The 20459-nt window shown below is 57.5% G+C and overlaps 1 protein-coding gene across 3 annotated transcripts in view; it reads right to left on the bottom strand.

Moving 5' to 3' along the window:
- CRISPLD2 (cysteine rich secretory protein LCCL domain containing 2) overlaps window positions 1-20459 on the bottom strand; it is a 62128-nt gene that overhangs the window by 21385 nt on the left and 20284 nt on the right. For all 3 annotated transcript variants that reach the window (XM_032323872.1, XM_032323870.1, XM_032323869.1), the window contains exons 4-12: window positions 18136-18268; window positions 17546-17661; window positions 14452-14552; window positions 9686-9835; window positions 8044-8104; window positions 5689-5755; window positions 4878-5008; window positions 3072-3115; window positions 1217-1289 (exon numbers count right to left, since the gene is read on the bottom strand). In XM_032323872.1, coding sequence (XP_032179763.1) covers window positions 1217-1289; window positions 3072-3115; window positions 4878-5008; window positions 5689-5755; window positions 8044-8104; window positions 9686-9835; window positions 14452-14552; window positions 17546-17661; window positions 18136-18268 — 876 coding nt within the window. The remainder of the gene's footprint in view (window positions 1-1216; window positions 1290-3071; window positions 3116-4877; window positions 5009-5688; window positions 5756-8043; window positions 8105-9685; window positions 9836-14451; window positions 14553-17545; window positions 17662-18135; window positions 18269-20459) is intronic.

The raw sequence follows: 20459 nt of genomic DNA, 5'->3' as shown, positions 1-20459 counted from the left end.
TCCTCCTTAATGGAACATTCAAAGGGGGTCAGCGTGGTGATGGCCGTGGCCCTGGGAGCCCGTGAGAAAGCCCCACGGGGAACGTGGGCCACAGAGGGGGGGACCTGGGGTCCCCGTTCAGTGTCTCCTCCCTCACCAGACCCTCCTGGGGCTCTTCCCTGCTCGCACCTTGGGGGTGTCCACAGGTTAGTTTAAGTTCAGTCTGTAAGAAAATCCATAGGCCTCAAGGCCCCCAGAGAAGGGGTCACAGCTCCGAGAGGACCCATGAGGTACGTCAGAAGCAGATGTTACCAAATGTTACTTTATTTCCGGTTGCATCACCCTCCAAAAATCAGCCAGTACAGTTTGGTGGTGGTGGGGGGGGGTGGATGTGTTTAAAATCTACTCTTTAGACAAACTGTGGTCCAGGCACAGACTAGAACCCCGCACGGCGACAGGAGAGACCACCGATGTGCTCGTGGCACAGAAGAAACTCAGAAGCATTATGCAGAGGGAAAGAAGCCAGACACGAAAGGCTCCGGACCAGGACGGCTCTGTTTAGGCGAAATGCCGGGAAAGGCAAAATTAGAGTGACTGAACGTAGACCAGTGGTTGGCAGGGACACGGGGGCAGAGGTGGAAGGGAGAGGGTGACCCGAGGCAACTTTCTCGCAGGCTGGGCACTCGACCGCGGCGGTGGCAGCGTGACCCGGACGTCTGTCGAGACGCGTCGGATTGGACAGTCACAGTGGGTGGGTTTTGTCGTGTGCAAGTTGCACCTCAGAAAAGTTGGGCTCTAATGAGCCGATTCTCAAGTGACCCAGAGAAAATGTCAGAGGTGAAGCCCAAGAACCAAGGGGGCGGATGAAGGGGACAAGAGACCCCACGAAGCTTTTAGTACGGTGATTCCCCGCCGGGCCGCTCCCTGAGACTCAGATCTCAGTGGTCTGGGCGGGGCCTGGGAAATCTGTTCTGCGGACAACTCCGCCCCCACCTGCGCCCCCCCCCCCCCCCCCCCCCCCCCCCCCGCAGCCAGGGTGGAGAACCAGAGGTCTCTGGGAGAGGTCCGGCGGGTCTGGAACCCTGAGCAGAAAGCGGTCGGTTTCCCGGGCGTCCGCACCAACGGGCCACGCCTAGAACTCGGTTATGCTTCGCTGCAGGGATGATACCCCAACCTAGCCCTGGGCCTCTTTCCCTCAGCCCTTGTGTTTGCAAACCCAGAGGCCAGTGAGCCTTACCTGGGGCAGTGGGTCCCCACCTTCTCGAACGGGCAGAGCTGAGCGACGGTGCTGTAACAGTCCACGTCCTGCACTGGGGAGAGGAACACCGAGGGAATCGGTCAGGTCATTGGCAAGCCTGGGTCTCAGGCCTCTAGCCTGTGAGATGGCCTGCTGGCCCCCAGGTGCTAGGGGCTCATGGGACCCTCACATGGAGGCAGGATGAGAAGCCTAGCACCGCAGGCACCTCACCTCGGGCCCCTCAACGGGTGAGACACCCCACGGCCCGAGTGTGTGCACAGCTCCCCGGGACCGACGATACCTCTCATTGCCCCCTTCCTTGGTCCTCATTCTAACTATCCAGAGGAGGAAGCAGAGGCCCAAAGGCCAGAGGCTACCCTGGGTCTGCACGGGACATGGTAGGAAGCTGGATTTCTGATTCCAGGCCTAGAGCTCCTCTTCAAGGTCACTTGTTGTTTTTAACAACGGAGGTAAGAAAGTGGCTCTAACACAGGCTGCCTGTGGTCTCTGAGCACATGTCCTCAGCTAGCCCAGGTGTGGCAAACCTTTCTCAAAGGGCCAGAGGCTAAATACTCCTGGCTTGGCCGCCATATGGACTACATGGCCACCACTCGACTCTGCTACCGTAGTAGAAACCAGCCACAGCACACGTGTAAATGAATGGGAACGACTATGTGCCAATAAAACTTTATTTGCAAAGACAGACAGCAGGAAGGATTTGGCCCTGAGGGTGGTCGTTTCCGCCAACCCCTGGTCCAGCCTATCATTTGGACGGGCCGGAGGTCTAGGTAGCCAGTGGGGACTTGTTCTGTACCCCACGGGACGCTGTACAACGGAAGGCAGGAGAGGTCATTAAAATTAGGTTGGGACACCACTGAAAGGCACAGAATAATACATCATTATTTAATTCTCTTTCAATTCTTGAAAGCGTATCAATGCATTATCAGTGCAAATACTGTTAATCATCGGGAAAATAAACCATAGAGGTATCCACCAAAATGTTCACAATGTTATCTCTGAGTGGCGGAAACGGGGCCAAATCCCTCCCCCCTTTTTTTCAATGCTTCTTTGTATTTTTAAGTTATCTGGAATAAATAGGCATTACTTTTGTAAAATGGAAAAAAAGCTGCTACATGTTTTTATAAAAACACCTAACCAGATATTCGGGCATCCAGGGCCTATGACGGCAAGAACCGCTTTCCCAAAGGAAAGGAAGGGTCGGCGGGCCAGTTTCCTGAGGAAGCATCTCCGCTTGCCTGGGACCATTCCCGCCAAGTGCCCAGGCTGGGAAGTTCGAGTTCACGGCTCCCCTGCCTATGGTATGCCCTCCCACGGATGCGTCCCACCCTGCCGCGGGAACGTGCCCTGGGCAATAGGAAATACAGGCAATAGAAAAGGGAGGCCAGAGAGGGCAAGTGCGTGCCACGAGCTTCGTCTTGTTTGCCTTCGGCGTTCATGCAGACGTTACTGTCTCTCAACCCCCGTTTTCTGATGAGCCCAGAGTGGGGCCTCGGCACCCTCCTCACCGGCTCCCGCTGCTACTGTCCACCAGTAGAAACGGACGCTTCCTTCAGGCGCTCTGGACCCAGGCATTAGAATTTCTGTGACGCTCAGCTGAGAGCCCCAGTCCTGTTTCTGGTTTAGCAACTGAAGGCCAATGCCACGTTCAGATATGTTTAGAAAGTGGTTAAAGAACTGATCTCATCAGGAAAAAGCCTTTACATGCTGAGAACAGCAGTGTTAGCAGGCATCAAATGCATTTAATCAAAAGCTAAGGAGAATGAAAACCTCCAGGGAAACTCAAGATGACCTGTGGATTGTGGTCAGTCACACAGAAAAAGACTGGCCAGCTTACCTTTTACTTTTGACACCACGAAGGAGCTGGAAGGCTTGTATTTGCTGGAAAAGAATACATGAGCTCAATGCAAACAGACTCATTCCTAAAAGAGCAAGATGGCTCCTACGTTTCTTTTCAGCCTCGACTTTTTAATCTTCCTATCTTTTTAGATTCCTACCAGCCCGAAAGCCCTTAGAACATCCTAGAATAGGACTTGTTAACCTTCTCTGTGCCGAGAAACCCCTCTGACAGGCTGGTGAAGCCTATGGACCTCTTCTCAGGATAATGACTTTAAAAGGCATATGATACATTTAAAAGATTAACAGGGAGTCAGTTATTAGTGATGTTTTTTGTTATCCAAGGATTAAGGCGGCTTTGCGTCTGAGTGATAGCCGAACTTCCTTGTGAACAGTCTTCTAACCACTATCCTTTTAGGGTAATCATGGCAGAGACTGGCTTTTCAGATTCCCCCCTGCCCCCCGCAACAGGATTTCTCCCAGTGAGAGGGTCGCTGGCCCCGCTAACGCTGCTCTGGTTTGGGGCTGCCATTCATACCGGCAGGAAATACACTTCAATCAGAAGTTAAAGAAAACGAAGCTCTGATCTTTGTGTCAATGTTTGCAGACTCCCTAAAACACAAAGAACCCTGCTCCAGATGCAAAGTTGGCCCCCAGGAGGGCCCAGAAGCGGCTCTGGGACAAGCATGCCAGGCCACGCGGGGCCCAGACCCTGGTGGTGCCCGCGCTGAGCCTGACGTGGCTGGCGTTAGGTCACTCAGCCTCCGAGAACATGTTCTTTGCTTCCGGTTAAACTTCCGCGCTCGTGTTTACACAACCCCGGAGTCCCTAGCTAAAATGAAGAGAGAATTTTGCAAGACCTCTTGAAGAAGCAGGCCTTTCAAAGGGGAATGACTCATGTGCTTTCTGAAATGTCCTGAGCAGAGCTCCCTGGAACACACACACAGGGGCTCTGGTCCCCATGGTCCTAGCTACAGACCTTGGGATAGGCACTGACACAGGAAAGCTCTCTTGAGGTGATGCGCCGTGGCCGGGCGCTGGCGGGGGGCTGAGGCAGGGTCCCAATGTCCCCACTAGGCTGGGCTGGGCTCTAGGTCTTGGATAGGGAAGGGGCCCCGGGCATGGGGTGGCGGAACATTCTCAGGGTTCTGGGCAATAGATCTTTCCTCGCAACGGTGGCAGAGGAGTCACATCATGTTAAAAATTGACTGGCTGTAGCTCTGGGCACAAGATGGAGGTCAGCTCTGGGTCCCACTAGGGCCCTCTTTCACAAGCAAGGTGCTGCCACCCAGAAGGGATGAAGAAACTGGACCAAGATGGGGAGAGGGGGCAGAGCCCACTGCCGGGCTCTGTGCTCCCCAGTTCCTTTATGGCTCTGACTGTACAGACAGAACACGATGTGGCCTGCCCCATCGCAAGAGTCAGGATGGGGAGGGCCACCTGCCCAGCGTCCATCTGCAGACCTAGCTGTAAAACAGTATCTTCCACCAAGAAAAAAATAAGTCAATCTATTTTAAAAATGGAAAGCCTCATTCTCCAGAAAGAAAAAAATGCTATTCAAGAATAAACCTGTAAACTCAAGGATGGGAAGCAAAGAGAGGGTCAAAACTCAGCCCAGAGGAAACACAGGAAAACCCACGCAGGGGAAAGATGGCAAATCGCCTGTGGGGGGAATTTTGAGCTACGGAGTTAAGTCTTCATAGGTTTTTTTGTTTTTTTTTTTCCTGCTTCTTTAGATTGTCGGGTGCTTCTTGAGATTTCAACGATATCTTCATGACCAAGAAGAAGGAATCCTTATCATAGTTACCTCAGAGACTCCACGCCATTCCTCGCAGACCGCACGAAGAAGGGGACCTTCCCGTTCCTGGTGACGTCCACCAGGCCACCGCTGGCGTCCAGGATTCCGTAGTGAATGGCGGCCCGGCATATGCTGGACGACTGGGGGCAGGGACAGGGGCACCGTAAGTACGTCTGAATTCACCTTTGTCCGGGCTTCTTTAGAAATGTCCAGGGTGGGGGCGCCTGGGTGGCTCAGTGGGTTAAAGCCTCTGCCTTTGGTTCAGGTCACGATCTCGGGGTCCTGGGATGGAACCCCGCGTCCGGCTCTCTGCTCAGCAGGGAGCCAGCTTCCCCCCACCCCCACCACTCTCTGCCTGCCTACTTGTGATCTCTGTGTCAAATAAATAGATAAAATCTAAAAAAAAAAAAAAAGAAAAGAAGAAGAAGAAGAAATGTCCAGGGTGTTTGTCCTCAACCCACAGAAAAGCCGAAACGTCTGGCCAAAGCTCACCCCACTTCTGACTCACCTTTCTCTAGAACACGGCTTTGTTCCTGGGGCTGCTTATCTCAGAAAACTCATCCGAGGGGCTTTACGAACGGAGAGCGGCAACAAACAGCCCTTTCTCCCCATCCAGTGGAGCATGTTAACGCCCGGTCTAGGATGGAGACTCCCCTTCCGAGGGGGAGCCCCCATTCCCCAAAAGTGGCTTTACGAGTCTGCGCGCCCAGAGACAGGCGCGGGTCGGCTCTTGGACAGAGGGAGGGGAAGGAAATCCTGTCGTGTGAGAACCACCCGCCTCCCTTCCAAACGCACGACGGCCGCCCGCACGGGCACTTACGCTTTCGAAGAAGAGAGTTCCGAAGACCTTGGCCTGGTTGCTCAGACAGCCCGCGGGGCACTGGTACCTGATGCAGAAGAAAGCAGATTTTCAGAGGTGAACGTGTTGCGGGGCTCTCACCAGGAATCTACCCGGGTGCATCTCCTTCAAAAGCTCGACTCTGACCTCAGAGAGGAGCTCCAGGGACGCGAAACCCGCTGCGTCCAGGCGAGTCACGATTTCCCCAGGCTGGAGTTCACGCCAGCACCATTCCGGGCTCTACCAGGCCTTCCTCTCCTGTGTTTAGGACTCGCGGTGAAGGCAGAGGTGCAAATTCAAGGACAATTCACAGAAGACAAGTGGTTTTGAAGGCGCACACGTACATTCTCGAACACCATCATCGAAGAAGGTACAGCTGAAGAGGACATGCCTCCTTCCAGGGGTCGAACCACAAGGGTGGGTTTTTTTTATAGAATAAAATCCAGTGAGGATTCTCCTGAAATGCCTATATCAATCTTTCCAGAAAGACTTAAAAATTCACTTTCTCCCATTCTCGAACTTTCCTCGTAGGCATATAAACCCGAGCCAGAGGTCGGAAAGTCGGACCCCATGTTGTTCCAAGTGTCTGGCATCATGAAAAACTAGAAATGAAACCAGCACCGCCCAAGGGACGGCCAAGCCTGTGTTTGCACGGCCGTATGTTGGAGTCTGATGCGTTCCCCGAGCAATGAAGTCTTTGAAACGTACGTGACTTGGGAAAACCTTAAGTGAAAACGGTAGCTCACAAGCTTCAGCGTCAGCGGCAGGAACCTCCCCAGGGCCCAGAGAACACACAGGAAGGGATTACACCTAACTGCTATAGATCAAGGAGATGCTGTGACACTGTTTTTTTTTTTTTTTTCTTTAAATGCTGGCGGTGCTGCTATTTTCCTGAATTACTTCCTCTAAACAAGAACACCTTTTAAAGTCCGGGGGGGAAAGGGCCCAACAGATGTGATTTTTGTCAAAGCACCGGGTGATGGGATGCCGTCGAGGAGACAGATGGTGGACGTACTTGAATTATATGGTTCTCCGTCGGTGGCCTCGGACAGTCCCTCTCCCTGCTTGCGGTGGGTCCCAGCAAGCCCCGACTCTGGAACTTTCTCAAGGCTCTCTATGCGTGTTCTCCGAGCTTCTCATTCTTCCCACTGACTACTCAGGCGTGATGCTCTCGTAAGAGCTTGTGGCCCAGAAAGTCAGCGCAAAGGGACCACTGAGTGTTCCCGACACCCAGAGCTGTGCAGACATGCCCAGACCCCATGCATGGGGACGGTGGTGGCACCGGCCTTCGGTGCCACAGGCTGCCCATCTCACCAGCAGACTGGCCGATTTCCTCTGCAGCACATGCCGGCCAGCTGCTCGGGGGACGCACGAGTCCTGGAGCGACCTCATCCCGGGTTGCTCAAAGTCTACTTCCTGACGCTCGTGCCCAAGTCCAGTGGCAGGGGCAGTGCGGGGGGGGGGGGGCGTCCTCGGGCCAAACCAAATTCCAAAGCCCCACAGCATGAAGTAGGAGCCATCACCTTCTCTTTTAAGTAACATGGTTTGCCTTAAAGGAACGGCTGCCAAAAGCCAGAGCAAGAGGGGTAAAGCCCACTCGTGACCACGGACGTGGTTTTCCAACCATGAACCTGAGGTTCCTTGCAAGGCTGCTGCACCTGCCGGCCATTTGCTGCCAGAAAGAGCAGCCTAGCAGCCCCATTGCCAAAACCAAACCCGTCCTTCTTGGCCACCAATCTCCAACATCTGGACGGACAAGGCTGAGTGAGTCCATCGGCGAGATGACCTCATTTGAGGACCGGGGAACACACTGGCCCGCGGCCTCTGTCAGTGGCCGACACCACCAGCTCACATGTGCCCTCCCATGGCCCCTGCCCTGACATCCCCTGCACGGCACTCCGGGCCACCGTGTGACCCCCTTCACGCACACAGCTGGAGTGGAGCCCCGACCTCGCAAGGTCTCCTGGAGGTGATCGGACCCCTCCGGGAACGGTGCGCAATTTCTGGCACCATCTGTAGTCCCCACGGCTGGAGGTGGGGGTGTTCCTGGCATCCTTGAGGCCAGAAGGCTGCTCGTTCCCTACAGGCCACAGGACAGCCTCACCACAGAGAATCATCAGCCCTAAGTGTCACGCGTGCCAAGGTCAGGAGCCCTGCTCTGGGCCGAGGGACGCAGGTCATCTTCGTGGGCCAAGCTTTTCTTAAACGGTGGCTGCCGGAGGGACCTCAGAGACATCACGGTCCGTCTAACCTATGATGCGTCCCACCCCCCACGGCTGGCCCTCTGAAGGAAGGGCTGCGGGCGTCAGCGCCAGAGGGGCCCGGCCCGGACCGTACCTGTTGCACGTGGACCCTTTGCACTTGTCCTTCATCTTCGTGTCACACCGGACAACCTGGGCTGGGAGAGAAGGACCAGAACGCACGTCACACCAACAGGACATTGGTCTGAGGTAAAAGACACCACCCCGTACTCCAGAGAACTTTCTGGAACATCCTGGAACCCATGTCACAACCCGAGCAGGAGCACTCCTGGCTGCAGACTTCAGCTGTGAGGCTCGAGTCCCAGGCCCGGCCTTTCAGAGCAGCTGGGTGACCTTGGACAGGGGCCTTCTTCCCCAGTCTGAGGTTCAGTTTCCACAGAGACCAGCCGCGACAAGTGTCACGGGTGCTGCTTCTGCGAGCATTCGCTGTGAAAGTCAGTGTGACCTTGGAAGGGGGCCTGGCCCACACCCAGTGCCCTGAAGCCTCAGACGGTTCTGGAAGGGTGGGCCTCACAGCCTCCTCCAGCCAAGACAAGCTCTGTCAAGCTCTCCTTGTTTATTTTCTAGGGACACATGAGGATCTGGGCACAGTGTTACAGTTTGATAGCACAACACTGGCACACCCTTGAGGACAGAGACTGCTCGGGCAGAGCAGGGACAGAGCAGCCAAAAAAGCCCGGGATGGGGGGTGTTCAGAGAAGCATGAACTCGCCCCTGCTCAGGGTGGGGGGGCCCCCATTTTATGCTGTTGGCAGCTCAGGGGGACACGGAGAACCCCAGGTAGACAGCCCAGGCCTGTGTCATGCCTGGGGGGGAAATGTCCCTAGGGAGCCCCAAACCTTCCATTAAGGGGCTGGAGCAGGGACATGGAACGTTGGGCTCCAGCCAGGGCTGGGGAGGGCAGAAAGAAGGAAGCCATGAGGTGAGTGTGCGGGCAGGTCAGGGGAAAGCCCGACGAGGGCTGAGTGTGACAATCTCTCTCAGCGGAGGGCCTCCGGGAGCCTTGAGGGGAGCCGTGGGAGGCGCTGTGCTGATGGGCTCAGAGCCGACACTGGGTGGCCCCCGTTACTGCAAATGATCCGCAGAGCAACCCCACGTGGGCCTTATCGCGCCCCTTGTAGGGCTGAGCAAACCAAGTCTCACGGAGGCCAGTGGGGGTCCAGTCACCAGCGAGCCGGCCTGGGGAGGCCCGTCCCGCTGGAGCCTCCGTAGGAACCCAGCTTGAGCCCAAGCCCCCTTTCAAAGGAGAAGGTCTAACTTTGAAATGCCGGCCGGGGGGGGAAATGCCACCCAAGCCCCACTCCCACGATGCTTGCTTTGGAAAGGACTTAAAAATACCATTTTTTAAAATGCTGCTGCAGGGGCGCCTGGGTGGCTCAGTGGGTTAAAGCCTCTGCCCTCAGCTCAGGTCATGATCTCAGGGTCCTGGGATCGAGCCCCGCATCGGGCTCTCTGCTCAGTGGGGAGCCTGCTTCCCCCTTTCTCTCTGCCTGCCTCTCTGCCTACTTGTGATCTCTCTCTCTCTGTGTCAAATAAATAAATAAAATATTTTTAAAAGTAAGTAAGCAATTAAATAAATAAATAAAATGCTGCTACACTTCCCCGCTGTGCCCCACTGTTTGCTGACCCGGAGACCTCTCTGGCCGCCCCCCGCCCCCACCACCGCCCCAGCACAGGCAGCCCGGGGGGCCGAGGACAGAGGACAGAGCCGCACTCACTCATGTAGCTCACGGCGGGCGCCTTCTTGGGCTTCGTGGGTCTGACCACCCTCGGCTGGTCCCAGGCGTGCTTGTCCTCGGGAACGGGGGCCGCCTCCACTTCGTTCATCTCGTCGGTTTCCGGCTTGGGGCTGGACGTCAACGTCTCTTCTTAAGAATGAAGAGGACGAGAAAGAGAACACGAAGCGGGGGATTCAGCAAAAATGCACTTTGCAGGGAAAACGGCAACGGGGCAACTGGACTGGCTGGAGGTTCTCGGTCGCAAAGGGTCGGGCCCGCGGCGGAGAGACAGTGACGCTGCAGAGCAGGGCCGGCCTGGGCGGGGTCCTAACGCCGAGGCAAGGCAGCCGGGTCTCCGCGGGCCGCGTGTGCCGCGGAGCCGGGAGCAGCCGGGCCAACCCGAGGCGCCAAGCCAGGCGCCTGCACCTGGGTGATCGCGGCGGCTTCCTGCCCCTCCTCCCACACGCCACCACCTGCCCGAGGAGGCGGCTTCAGGAGGCCGACCCCAAACCGGCACGGCGTCCCCTGAGGACCCTCTGGCCCCCGGGTGTGCCGGGGGAGGGGTCTCCGCAGTCTTGCGCCCACCGTGGTGCAGGGCGACCCGCGTCGGTGTCTTCGGACCACGATGCACCCCGGCCACAGGGCCGCCCTGCTTCCTTCCGCACCCCCGAGTCCTCGCTCACCAAGCCGACGCCTTTCTCTGCGCCGAAGCTTCGCGGCCCGACATGTAGGACCGGGCCAAAGTCCCTGCTCCGGTTCAAAACGGCAACGGAGTCTCTGCACTGGCTCCCGGACGTCTCCCAGCCCCGTGTTCTCTCTCCCGCAACCATGCCCCACAGCTTTAGCACGCTAATTAGCCAAATCCCATTTCTCGGGAGATCCGTGTGTCTTCCCGGGTTCCTCCTGAGAGACACCTGGAAGCGCTCGTCAGAGCCCACCTGCAGGCCATCAGGGACCGAGCCATGAAGCCCCGCCAGTGCACGGAACAGTCCGGCTGCTTTTATCTGCCCGTGTGGCCTTGTCAAGGACTCCGTGGTGTGCACCCTCGTGGGGGGTGCGGGTCTCCCACTTTAGTGTGCACCCCCAGCCCCCAAGGGTGTCTGAAGACCAGAACTGGAAAGCCCCGTCTTGGGAGCCCCTCCCAGGCTTCTCTGTGGCACTGGATTAAAATTCAAGCGGGGACAAGGGCTCATGAACACCTGCAGCTCGTTCCCAGTTGTCCTTAGCAGTGACCGCTCTGCTCCAAAGGGGGACCAGGTGTTTTGTGGCTACGCAAAGCAAGCATTCAGAGCCAGGGCCAATTCTCCAGGGCTTCTCAAGGCCGGAATGTGCTGCGTCTGTTCCAGGGGCCGGTCCCCACCCCCCACCCCCCACGCCATGCGCAGCCGCCATGCCACCTGGGTGAGGAGAGGGGGTGGGGGTCAAGCGGTGGCAGTCCGGAGCCCGATGCCATCCTTATCAGAGCTCTGTTGACAGCTACGAGGCCACCACCACCTGCCCCTCCCACCAGCTGCCAACTCCCCGGGGCCAGGAGCCAGCCGGCTTCACCCCTGTCCCCCCCCAACCCCAGACACCCGGCTCCCAGCCAGCTTTGCTGAATAAAATCTGCTGAATGAAGGATGAACTAAGCCGTAAGGAATTCTCTCTTTGGGTTCTTTCAGGAAAAAAATAGAGAGAGAGAGAGAGAAGAAAAGAGTCCCAGCTGAGTTTGAAGACCTTCACCAAGAGAATTCTGAAATCACCACTTGGAGGCCAAAGCTATAGGCGAAATCTTTAGGAAGACGCTGGGTTTGCAAACGCCGCTGGGCCCACATGTTCCGTCTCGGGTCTGCTCTCGCCATCAATGCGGCTATTCAGCTCTGCCTTCTCTGCCGGCCGGAGCGATCTCCGGAATGAGCCGGGTTTTCTTCCACTGGCCTTTAGGATTTTTATACCTCATAATCGCAGCTTTATTCGGCCGAATATAGTTTGGCAGAGCCATCTAAAGCGTTTGAGGGTCACTATTTAAGAAAACGGGCAGACAGTCCTCACCCTCAGACGCACACATGAAAAGGGAAGTGCTTACCCAGACGATAGCCTGTGTTTGAGCACATCCCAATTAAGATCCCCTGTGCAGAGCAGAGCGGGCCTGGGGAAATTCCATGCCCGAGTTCACCACAAGGTTACTGTGTGCACGGTCCATCCTGGACCAGAGGTCTCGGGCCCCACAACATTGCTTACAGCCCCCTGCAGACGCCTACCTGGCTCTGTAGGTAGTGACAGAACTCAGGGCTCATGGGTACGGGGCACACACTGACTCCCTACCGGCTCGGTGCTTCCTTGGCCTGCGCGCCGCACTCCCTGGGAGGCCCAATCAGACCCATTTCACAGACAGGAAAACCAAGGCTCAGAGAGGCTAAGAGACCTGCCCAAGCTCACACAGCCAAGTGTCGAGCTGCCCGGCCGCACAGCCCACACCTTTCATGGCCACACGGGTTCACAGTTTCAGGCTGGAGAGTCAGGAACTTCTCAAATGGTCTATCTTTAACCCTGACCCATCCCCATTATAGGTCAAGGCCTTTCGGGGCCCCTCAATCGGTGCTGATTAAGTAGCTTATGCAGATAACCGGCTTTACCAGAGACTTTCTGCCTGGTTAGCTAAGAAAGCTGGGATGCCTGCCAAGGGGACTTGGGAGTTTTCCACTAAAAATAAAGAAACAAGCATAAAGGCTTCATTGGGTGGGTAACCCAGCATCTGAGGTGTCTTTGTGTGCATGTGTCCTTTGAAAATGACCCTCTGGGCATCTGGGCTGTATAAGCATTCGCTCACAGGCAGAACACATCTGCTCTGTGACCCCGGAGCCCTCAGAGCCTACTGGCTGTTGGAACAACAGGTGACCAGGCATCCAGAAAGAGTCTGGGGGTAGAGAGAGCACGGAAGCAGGTGCGCTGCCTGTGTAATTAGGGAAGGCTCCCTAGAGGAGGTGTGACACCAAGTCTGTGTTTCCAAGGAGGAGAATGTATCTGCCAGATACACAGCACGGATGAGCCCCCCACCCCCAAGGCGGGGAGAGGACCTACAGTCCCCACCAGGTGAGGAAGGACCCCAGCAAGGTGACAAGTGCAGTCATAGCTCCCCAGCCCCACTCCTGGGAGCGGATAACGAGTGTGTTTGGAAAGGGCTCTTGTTTCTTGTGCTAGTCGCTCACATCCTTCTCTGGGCATCCTCCCGGCAAAGCGTCTCCAGACCGACTCTTACTGCCGCTGTTACAGACGGGCGGACTGAGCCCCAGGCGGCACGCGGTATGCCCGAGCACACAGCTCCGGGAACCATGGAGACGACTCCTGGACCTAGCAGCTCTGGCTTATGCGCCTGGAGGCCCTCCTGGAGGGGCTGACAGACCCTGAAAACAGCCCTGCGATCGGGCTCGAGCAAAGAACGGCAGGAGATCTGAGGAGAATCCTCCACGGGCCTCCCTCTCCTAAGCTCCCCAAATTGGCGCTCGGGACCTGACAAGGGACTCGCCCCTCCTGGGGGACTGGACGGCAGCCACGGGCTCTGCCTGCCAGGGACACAGGGAAGGGCCCGGACAGGCCCGAGGGCCAGTCTCCACCCACGATCTTGTCCTGCCATGACCCCCACTTCCAGGCAGGGAGACTGAGGCTCCCAGAGAGAGGACGGCCTACCCAGCGTCCCGCGGCTGGCATGTGGTATGAGTGCTCCTCCTGAAGCCAGCGCGCCGGGCTCTAGCACCCGTGTTTCGTGGATGCAGGACCCAGAGCAGGGATTTCCGTGGAGGGGTTCGCTGAAGACCAGTGTGTGGCACCCTGCTTGAAGACAGAGAGTCGGGGCGGGCCGGCAGGAGACACTGCTACTAACAAGCCTCCCCGTCTCCTGGGCTCACGTTGGGCAGAACCAGTGGTGACCAGCTGGCCGGGACAACAGGACCCCTGCACCCCAACTGGGTCTGGGACCCCACATCCCAGCCCACCTGTCTCTGCACCCCAGAGCCCACTGGACTGTCAAGAAAAGCCTGGCGTGGAGAGCCGCCTGCTCCTGCATGCCCAAGCCTCCGGGGAGGCCCCTCTCTGCTGTCCCACGGCGGCCGACACGGCCACACGGACAACACGTCCCAAACACAAACACTCGGGGAGCCCCTCGGACCCACTTCCGTCCCCCCAGGGCTAGAGCCGGAGAAAAGACTGCAAAACGTGAGCAACCATTCAGGCACCAGGATGCGTTCCTTACAGCAGCGGGGACCGTGGAAAGGTCCCGGGAGGCCAACTAGAAACAAGGGCGAGGACTCGTGGCAGACGCTCGGATCTGCCGGGGCCACAGAGGGAAGGGAACCGTGAACACATATGACGAATCGGGCGAGGCATCCGCGAGGGGCCAACGAGTGGCAGGAAGGAGGCCAGCGGCCCGGGGGCGGGGCAAGCCCTGCCAGCCTGGAGGTCACCTCGGATAGGCACAGTCCTGTTTGTCGTGTGTTCGTAACCAAACCGTGAGAGCTGACCACGGCAGGGACGCGTGTGCAGCCAGTGCCCAGTGCAGGGTGGGGCCACGGGAGAGGCCTCCTGAAGGGACATGCGGGGACACGCGGGGGGCTGAACGCCAGGGCTGGAGAGGGGGTCTGCCCACCACCCACGGCTGCACGGGCAGGAGGAGGGGTAGGGGAGGGGCGCCTTGACTGCAGTGTTCAGCTGGCCCGTTTGACGACAGCCCTTCCCCGGGCCCACTGACAGAGGGGACAGCCACTCGGGGTGGCTTCCGAGTCACTTCCTACCTCGGTAACACAGATTGTTCTTACAACCGCCCCCGTAGCTGGGCGGGCACTCGGAGCAGGGCTGGCCGGTTCTGTACGGGGCTTCTCCGATCCAGTTCCCCCTGCGGGAACACCAAAAACACCATCAGGAGGGGCTGCCGCCTGAGCCCCGGGGCCCCTCCTTGCCCCTTTCCTGGGCTGTCCAGGGGAGGAAGGAGGGTGTGTGCCACGTAAAGAGGGAGAGGCCGCTGCATAGAGCCTAGAGAATTCTAGAAGAATCCCGGCGGGAACTGGGACACCTCCTTCCTCCCCAGCACCGTGGTCCCGTCGCGCTGCCCGTGTCCTGCCTTACACGACTCTGAACACTGTCCACCGCCCCCCACCCCAGCCCCAACACCTTCGTCCTGGAGAGCTGCCGAGATCTGCCCTGTTGAGCCGTTTGTCAAAGCAGTAAAAGCACGTTCTGGGAAGGAGCTCGTGTCGACTAAGCTCCTACCGACCAGGTCCCTCCATCCTTCTGACACCTTGGGGGGGATGGCGCTGAAGTCCCACCCTTTCTCAGAGGAGGCCACGGGGGCTCGAAAGGTTAAGTGACTTGCCCAAGGCCACACAGCAAGCAAGTGGAGGGGCTCAGAGCCTTTGAGCACTCTGCCCTCGGGGTTGGGACCAAGGTCCATCCAGATGTCACTGACACTGTCCACTTCCGTCTGAAGTCCCTGGCCACGAAAATGGAGGCCGGTCAGGCCTGGTTCTCCAGGGACCAGGTAACAGGTGTGGAGCGGTGTCCCTAGCCCCTCTCCCAGAGCCTGGGCCTCTGACAGCACAAGCTGGAGCCATGTGTGATGGGGGACCAGTCTTTGTGATTCCTTCTAGAAACTTCCTTCAGGGTTGACCTGGTGGGCCACTCAGGAAGGTGATCCAGAGCCCTACTGATAAGCCACGCCTGGCCCTGGCCTCCCCCAGCCTCCCTCCGCTGAGCAATCCAGAGCGACTCCCCAAGTGGAACCCCTGCCCTGCCTGCCGTGTGACCCCACCACTGCCCTCAGGGCTGACCCTCTATCTCCTTCTCTGTAACAGGGGCCACAGCAGGAGGTTGTGCAGTGACAGAGTGATGGCATGGAGACCCTCAGCCCAGGGCCCTGCTCACGGTGAAGGCCGCATGTTCCGTGAGAGCTTGCTAAATCAACAGGCCCGTCGGGCAGCATTTCTGACAGCTTCCCAGGGAGGTCCGGGGGCCCCGCTGGTGCTGGGAGGTCAGGCACCTGACTCAGCGTCCTGCACGGCCAGGGGCTCAGACTCTTGGCTACACAGCTGTCAGAATGGCCCACTGGACTGAAAACACTATGCATTAATCTCCAACGCACGGCGCTGAGCAGGAGATACAGGGCAAGAAAGGGCATACGGGTCTGGTCCATTCTCGTGAGGGTCCGAAGTGGACACCGACCAGTGCAGAGGGATGTCGATGGTGGTAGTTACAGGGGTACACACGTGTCACAGGGACCCAGTGTGTGTCTCCCCACCGCCCACTAATGGCCACGTTGAAGCCCTAAGCCCCAGATGGCTGTGTGTAGAGACAGGGCGTGCCAGGAGGTGAGTGAGGGCAACGAGGTCACAGGATGAGGCTCCCGCCCACCAGGATCAGTGTCCCTAAGAGAGGGGACCCTGGGGAGCCCCTACTCTCTCCCTTGCTCCCTCTCTATGCACACGCAGAAGAACGGCCACGTGACGACACAGGGAGGAAGGGAACCACCAGCACCCAGAGGCACACCCTGCCTCCACCTGGGACTCACGGCCTCTGGCCTTTGGTCATGGCCACGCATGCTGGCTGGCCCACGCAGACACGTGTGGGGTTCACTGAGCCGCACACTTGAGACAGGGGTACCATCCCTACGTTCTCTGTTTTTCAAGAAGACAGCTGGGTGCTAAGAAAGGCAGATTCTGTTTCTGATAGGATCTTCAGGTGTATTTCTTTTTTTTTATACAAAGAATCGAATCGAAATATCTATCACGCCCCACTGGCCACTCTGCTGGGGACCCCGCCCCAGGGGGCCAGTTACTGCTCTTCCCGGGGCGGGCGTCCCCCTTCCCACCAGCAGTGACCTAATCCACCTGCCCTCACGCGGGCCTGTGGGCTGCTGAGACACGGCCAGCATGGGCGTGCCAGACGCGCAACAGACGATCTCTTTCCTCCTGACCTCAGCGATTCCCCCACATCCCACCTCCTCACGGCTGCTCCTGACCCAAAACAAATGAGTGAGGTCATCCTCGTTTCATTCAGTCCCTGAGCAAACATGCCGTGAGGGCGTCCTGTGTGCAGGGCCAGTGCGAGGGCAGGAGCCGGCCCTGTGGCTGGAGAGCAAACCACAGGCCGTACACGGGGAGGGCCATGCTGTGAGAAGTGGTATATTATTTGAAGAGCAAAGGAGGTAAGACAATAGAGGGACAGATGGCCCACTGATGACATCAGGTTGCTCTGAGGAGAAAGGGGGCTAAGACACAGGCTCAGGGTGGTCTTTTCTAGAAGGGAAAACATAAAAATGCAAAAACTAGGTTTAGCGTGAATACATTTCCCAGAGTGGTATCTGCTGCTGTATTTTCATCCCACTGGCTATGACACACCCCACGGTTGGCCAGCCCACAGCTACTCCAGCTTCTGATTTGCTCTGGGAGTCCCAGAAGATGACTTGCAAAGCCAACTGGGCAATTTCATTCATGGAAGCCATTAGGGAAGTCTCGGCCTCCCCCACCATCGCCCATCTGTGCACTTACAGTCTAGTTCTAGCCAATGACAGAAGGAGAAAGTGGGCCAGGGCTGAGAAAGGCCAAGAGAAAGCCCTTTACTACCACTCTTGTCCCTTTAGTTTGGGAAGATATGATGCCCGGTGCTCTGCAGCCATCTTGGAACCATGAGGACAGGATAGTTCAGCAGGGAAACAGAAAGAGCTTGAGTCCTCATGGACACTGCTGAGCTTTTAAGCTTAACTGGATGCATCAATCTCTAGATGTCTTGTTATGTGAACTACGAAGAGACCTCACCATTTAATCCAACTTCCCTTGGGTCCTCCATGGCTGGACAATGCATCCCAACCCAGACAACCATGTTACTTGTTCTTACTTTGGAGAGTAATTGCAGACGAGGTAGACCGCATTCTCCCAAACATCTCCCCAAACGTTCATCCTCTGGCAGGTGTTCACAGCACAGCCAATTTTGTTGGTGGCGGCCCAGACTATCTGAAAAGATGACAGCCACATGTCAGAACCCCGACAAGGCAGAACAGGGCAACCAGTCTGGCCTGGATCTCCAGGGTGCTGGCCCTAAAAGGGTGTATGTTGTGAAGGGGTGATGGACCAGAGTTTTTCCCTAATCCCTGAAGATCCATATGTTTGTTAAACACACGCACGTGCGCACACACACACACACATGCACACACACACCCCAAACAGAAACAAATCACCCACAAGGAAAATGTGCCAGCGACAGAGGACTGCCACACAAGTTTCTAGAGCTTACTCCCAGTTTCCACACTTGTGTCACAAACCCACGCTTGGCCCAACAGCCGGACTTTGAGGAACACCAAATTAAAGGGAAACATGATGGTAATGTGAGAGTGGAGTCTTCCAACTGAGGAGCAGGCCCGAAGGGCCAGCTGAGTGACGGGGTCTGGGGGTGCTGGGCTGAGGTCGCGCGAGGGCCTCGGGGCTTACCTGTGTGTAGTGGGTGCACATGGGCCCAGAGCACCTCTCCGGACACCAGGGGTTGCACTCGTGGGGGTAGGGGTAGGTGTAGTCCCTCACCTCGTCATACCACGACTGCACATGGAAGCCGGGAGAGCGGTACCTGCGGGGCCGACCAGCTGGTTACGTCCCAGCCACCACCCACCCGACAGACCGAGACCGCGGCTCACAGCACAGCCGTCCATGGGGCAGGCTAGAGGACAGGGCTGCTGTGCATGAATGGCCCCAAATCCTGTCCCAGGACCTGCTATAAGTGCCTAGAACCCAAACTTACAAGGAGCCCCCCCGGGCATTCCCGGAGTGCCTGGGTTCCAGGAGAGTCTCTGGGAGGCCCACCCTCCACCTGTGTATGCAGGAAACGTTTGCCTGGCCCCCAACAAGTCACTGCTTATATTACAATTACGTATTTATGCCCACAGGCCCCTAATTTCCCAGGTGTGATTCTTTAAAACAACTTGATGGACGACACGAGTCCCTTTGAAGTCAATGCAGAGGAAAACAGCAAGTAAGTACCATCCGGGTAACGCGCGGGTGGGACGCCAGGGAACACCTAAAACGGGGCAAAACCAGCCCACGATGCGGGACAGGGCACACGGGGGAGCCTAGAGGCGAACATTTCCATATCGCCGTGGCTGGCTTCATTCCTCACCTGCCGGGGAGCAGGGGGAAGACCCAAGGACTCAGATACAAGGTCGAAAATAAATAATAGAAATAGAACTAAACGGCAAGTACAGAAACCTGCAGAGAAGCAGAGCTCTGCCATCACATGGGCAAGCCCTTTCCAGAACTTTCTATTTCAAGTCTAACCCCTGAGCCCTCCCCTTCCCCCACGCTGGTCATCACCATGGGTGGCCACGGCCCCACCCGTCCGGGCTGGCATCGTTGCTTTCTTCCCGGGAAAGAAAACAAACTGGACACAGATCCCCGGTCAGCGGCCCCAGCACGTGTAAACAAAGCGGTTTCGATAAAGAGAGAAGACACAAGGGCTCTGGCCGTGTCTGAGAGCCCTGCGGTGAGGCGGGCAGTTAGAGGTCTTGTAACAATTACTGTCACAGCCCAGAGCGCCTGGCGGTGGTCAGTGACGTAGTCGGGGCTGGCTTGGGGAAGGTCGCTGGCGGCTGCACAGCCACAGAGCCACAGGGCTTCGTGGGGACACCCATGCCCATCTGTGTCCCCGGAGCGCCATGGCCAGGCTGCTATGGGGGCCCAGAGAATGAGGGGGTCTCTTGGGGAAAGCAGGTCGGCACTGTGGATCCCGCAGGGGCAAGATCTTTGTGTGCTCTGCACCATCCGCCCCAGCACTAAGCCTGACACAGCCACAGCAGGACCAGCTCCAAGAAGGGAGAGGCTAACTTTCCGCCTGTCGGCTTGACGGCCCGAAGGCAGCCTTGACGGCCCGAAGGCAGCCTTGACAAGGATCCGCAGGACGGCCACGGAATAGAAGACGGGTCTGATCGTGGATGAGAAGGAGGGAAAGAATTCAAGGCTGTCCTGGCCACCGTTACCACGATGAAAAAATATGCGGCCCACAGCCAGAGGCTACACAGGAGTCCAGGAATATTCCGGCTGCCAAGCCAGGCCGGCGGAATGATGGGTTTCTCCCTGTAGACGTTTTCTTTTCATGCCACCGGAAGACTGATTTTATAAAAAGCAGAATTCAGCAGGAGACCAAAAATAATAATAATAATAACAGGTGTGGGTTCCCTTCCACCGGGTCCCATCTGGGCCCCTCACGACACTGGCTAGGTTCTGTTCCAGAAAGACACTGACCTAAAGCAAGTGGACGGCTCACAGCCGCACGGAACTCAGGTGCTTACGGGGCTGGGGATTGTCTGGGCTGTGAGTCGGGAGACCTATACTTCAAGTCCTGTGCAACTTTTCAGCGATGTAGCAAAGCACAAGTGGGCGTGAGCCCCCGCCAGCTCTGGGTCCAGCCCCGGAGGACCCGCGTCCACACCACGTTGTCTGGTCAGTCGGCAAGTTTGCACAGAGCAAAGGCCCATTCCCCACGTCCCCTGAGGAAACCAGCCCTCGGCCGGGTGGGTGCTCAGGTGGGCACCTCTTAGAGGCCACGTTCAAGGGCCTCCTCCAGGCCAGAGGGCCTCGGTGGTGAGGGGGAGCCTCCCCTAGGCTGGACGAGGAGGGCGAGGGGAGGGACAGCTGCTCACCAGGTAGAACCTGGCTGGGCCTGGAGGAGGAGCAGAACCCAGACCCGGGGGGCAGAGAAGATACCCTGACCCAGCACAGCAAGGCCAACATTCCAGTGTCCCCCCGACCCTGCTGCAACGGGCTCG

Source organism: Mustela erminea, chromosome 19 (assembly GCF_009829155.1).
Source record: "Mustela erminea isolate mMusErm1 chromosome 19, mMusErm1.Pri, whole genome shotgun sequence".
Taxonomy (NCBI): Eukaryota; Metazoa; Chordata; class Mammalia; order Carnivora; family Mustelidae; genus Mustela; species Mustela erminea.
This window is presented reverse-complemented; position numbering and strand designations above follow the sequence as displayed.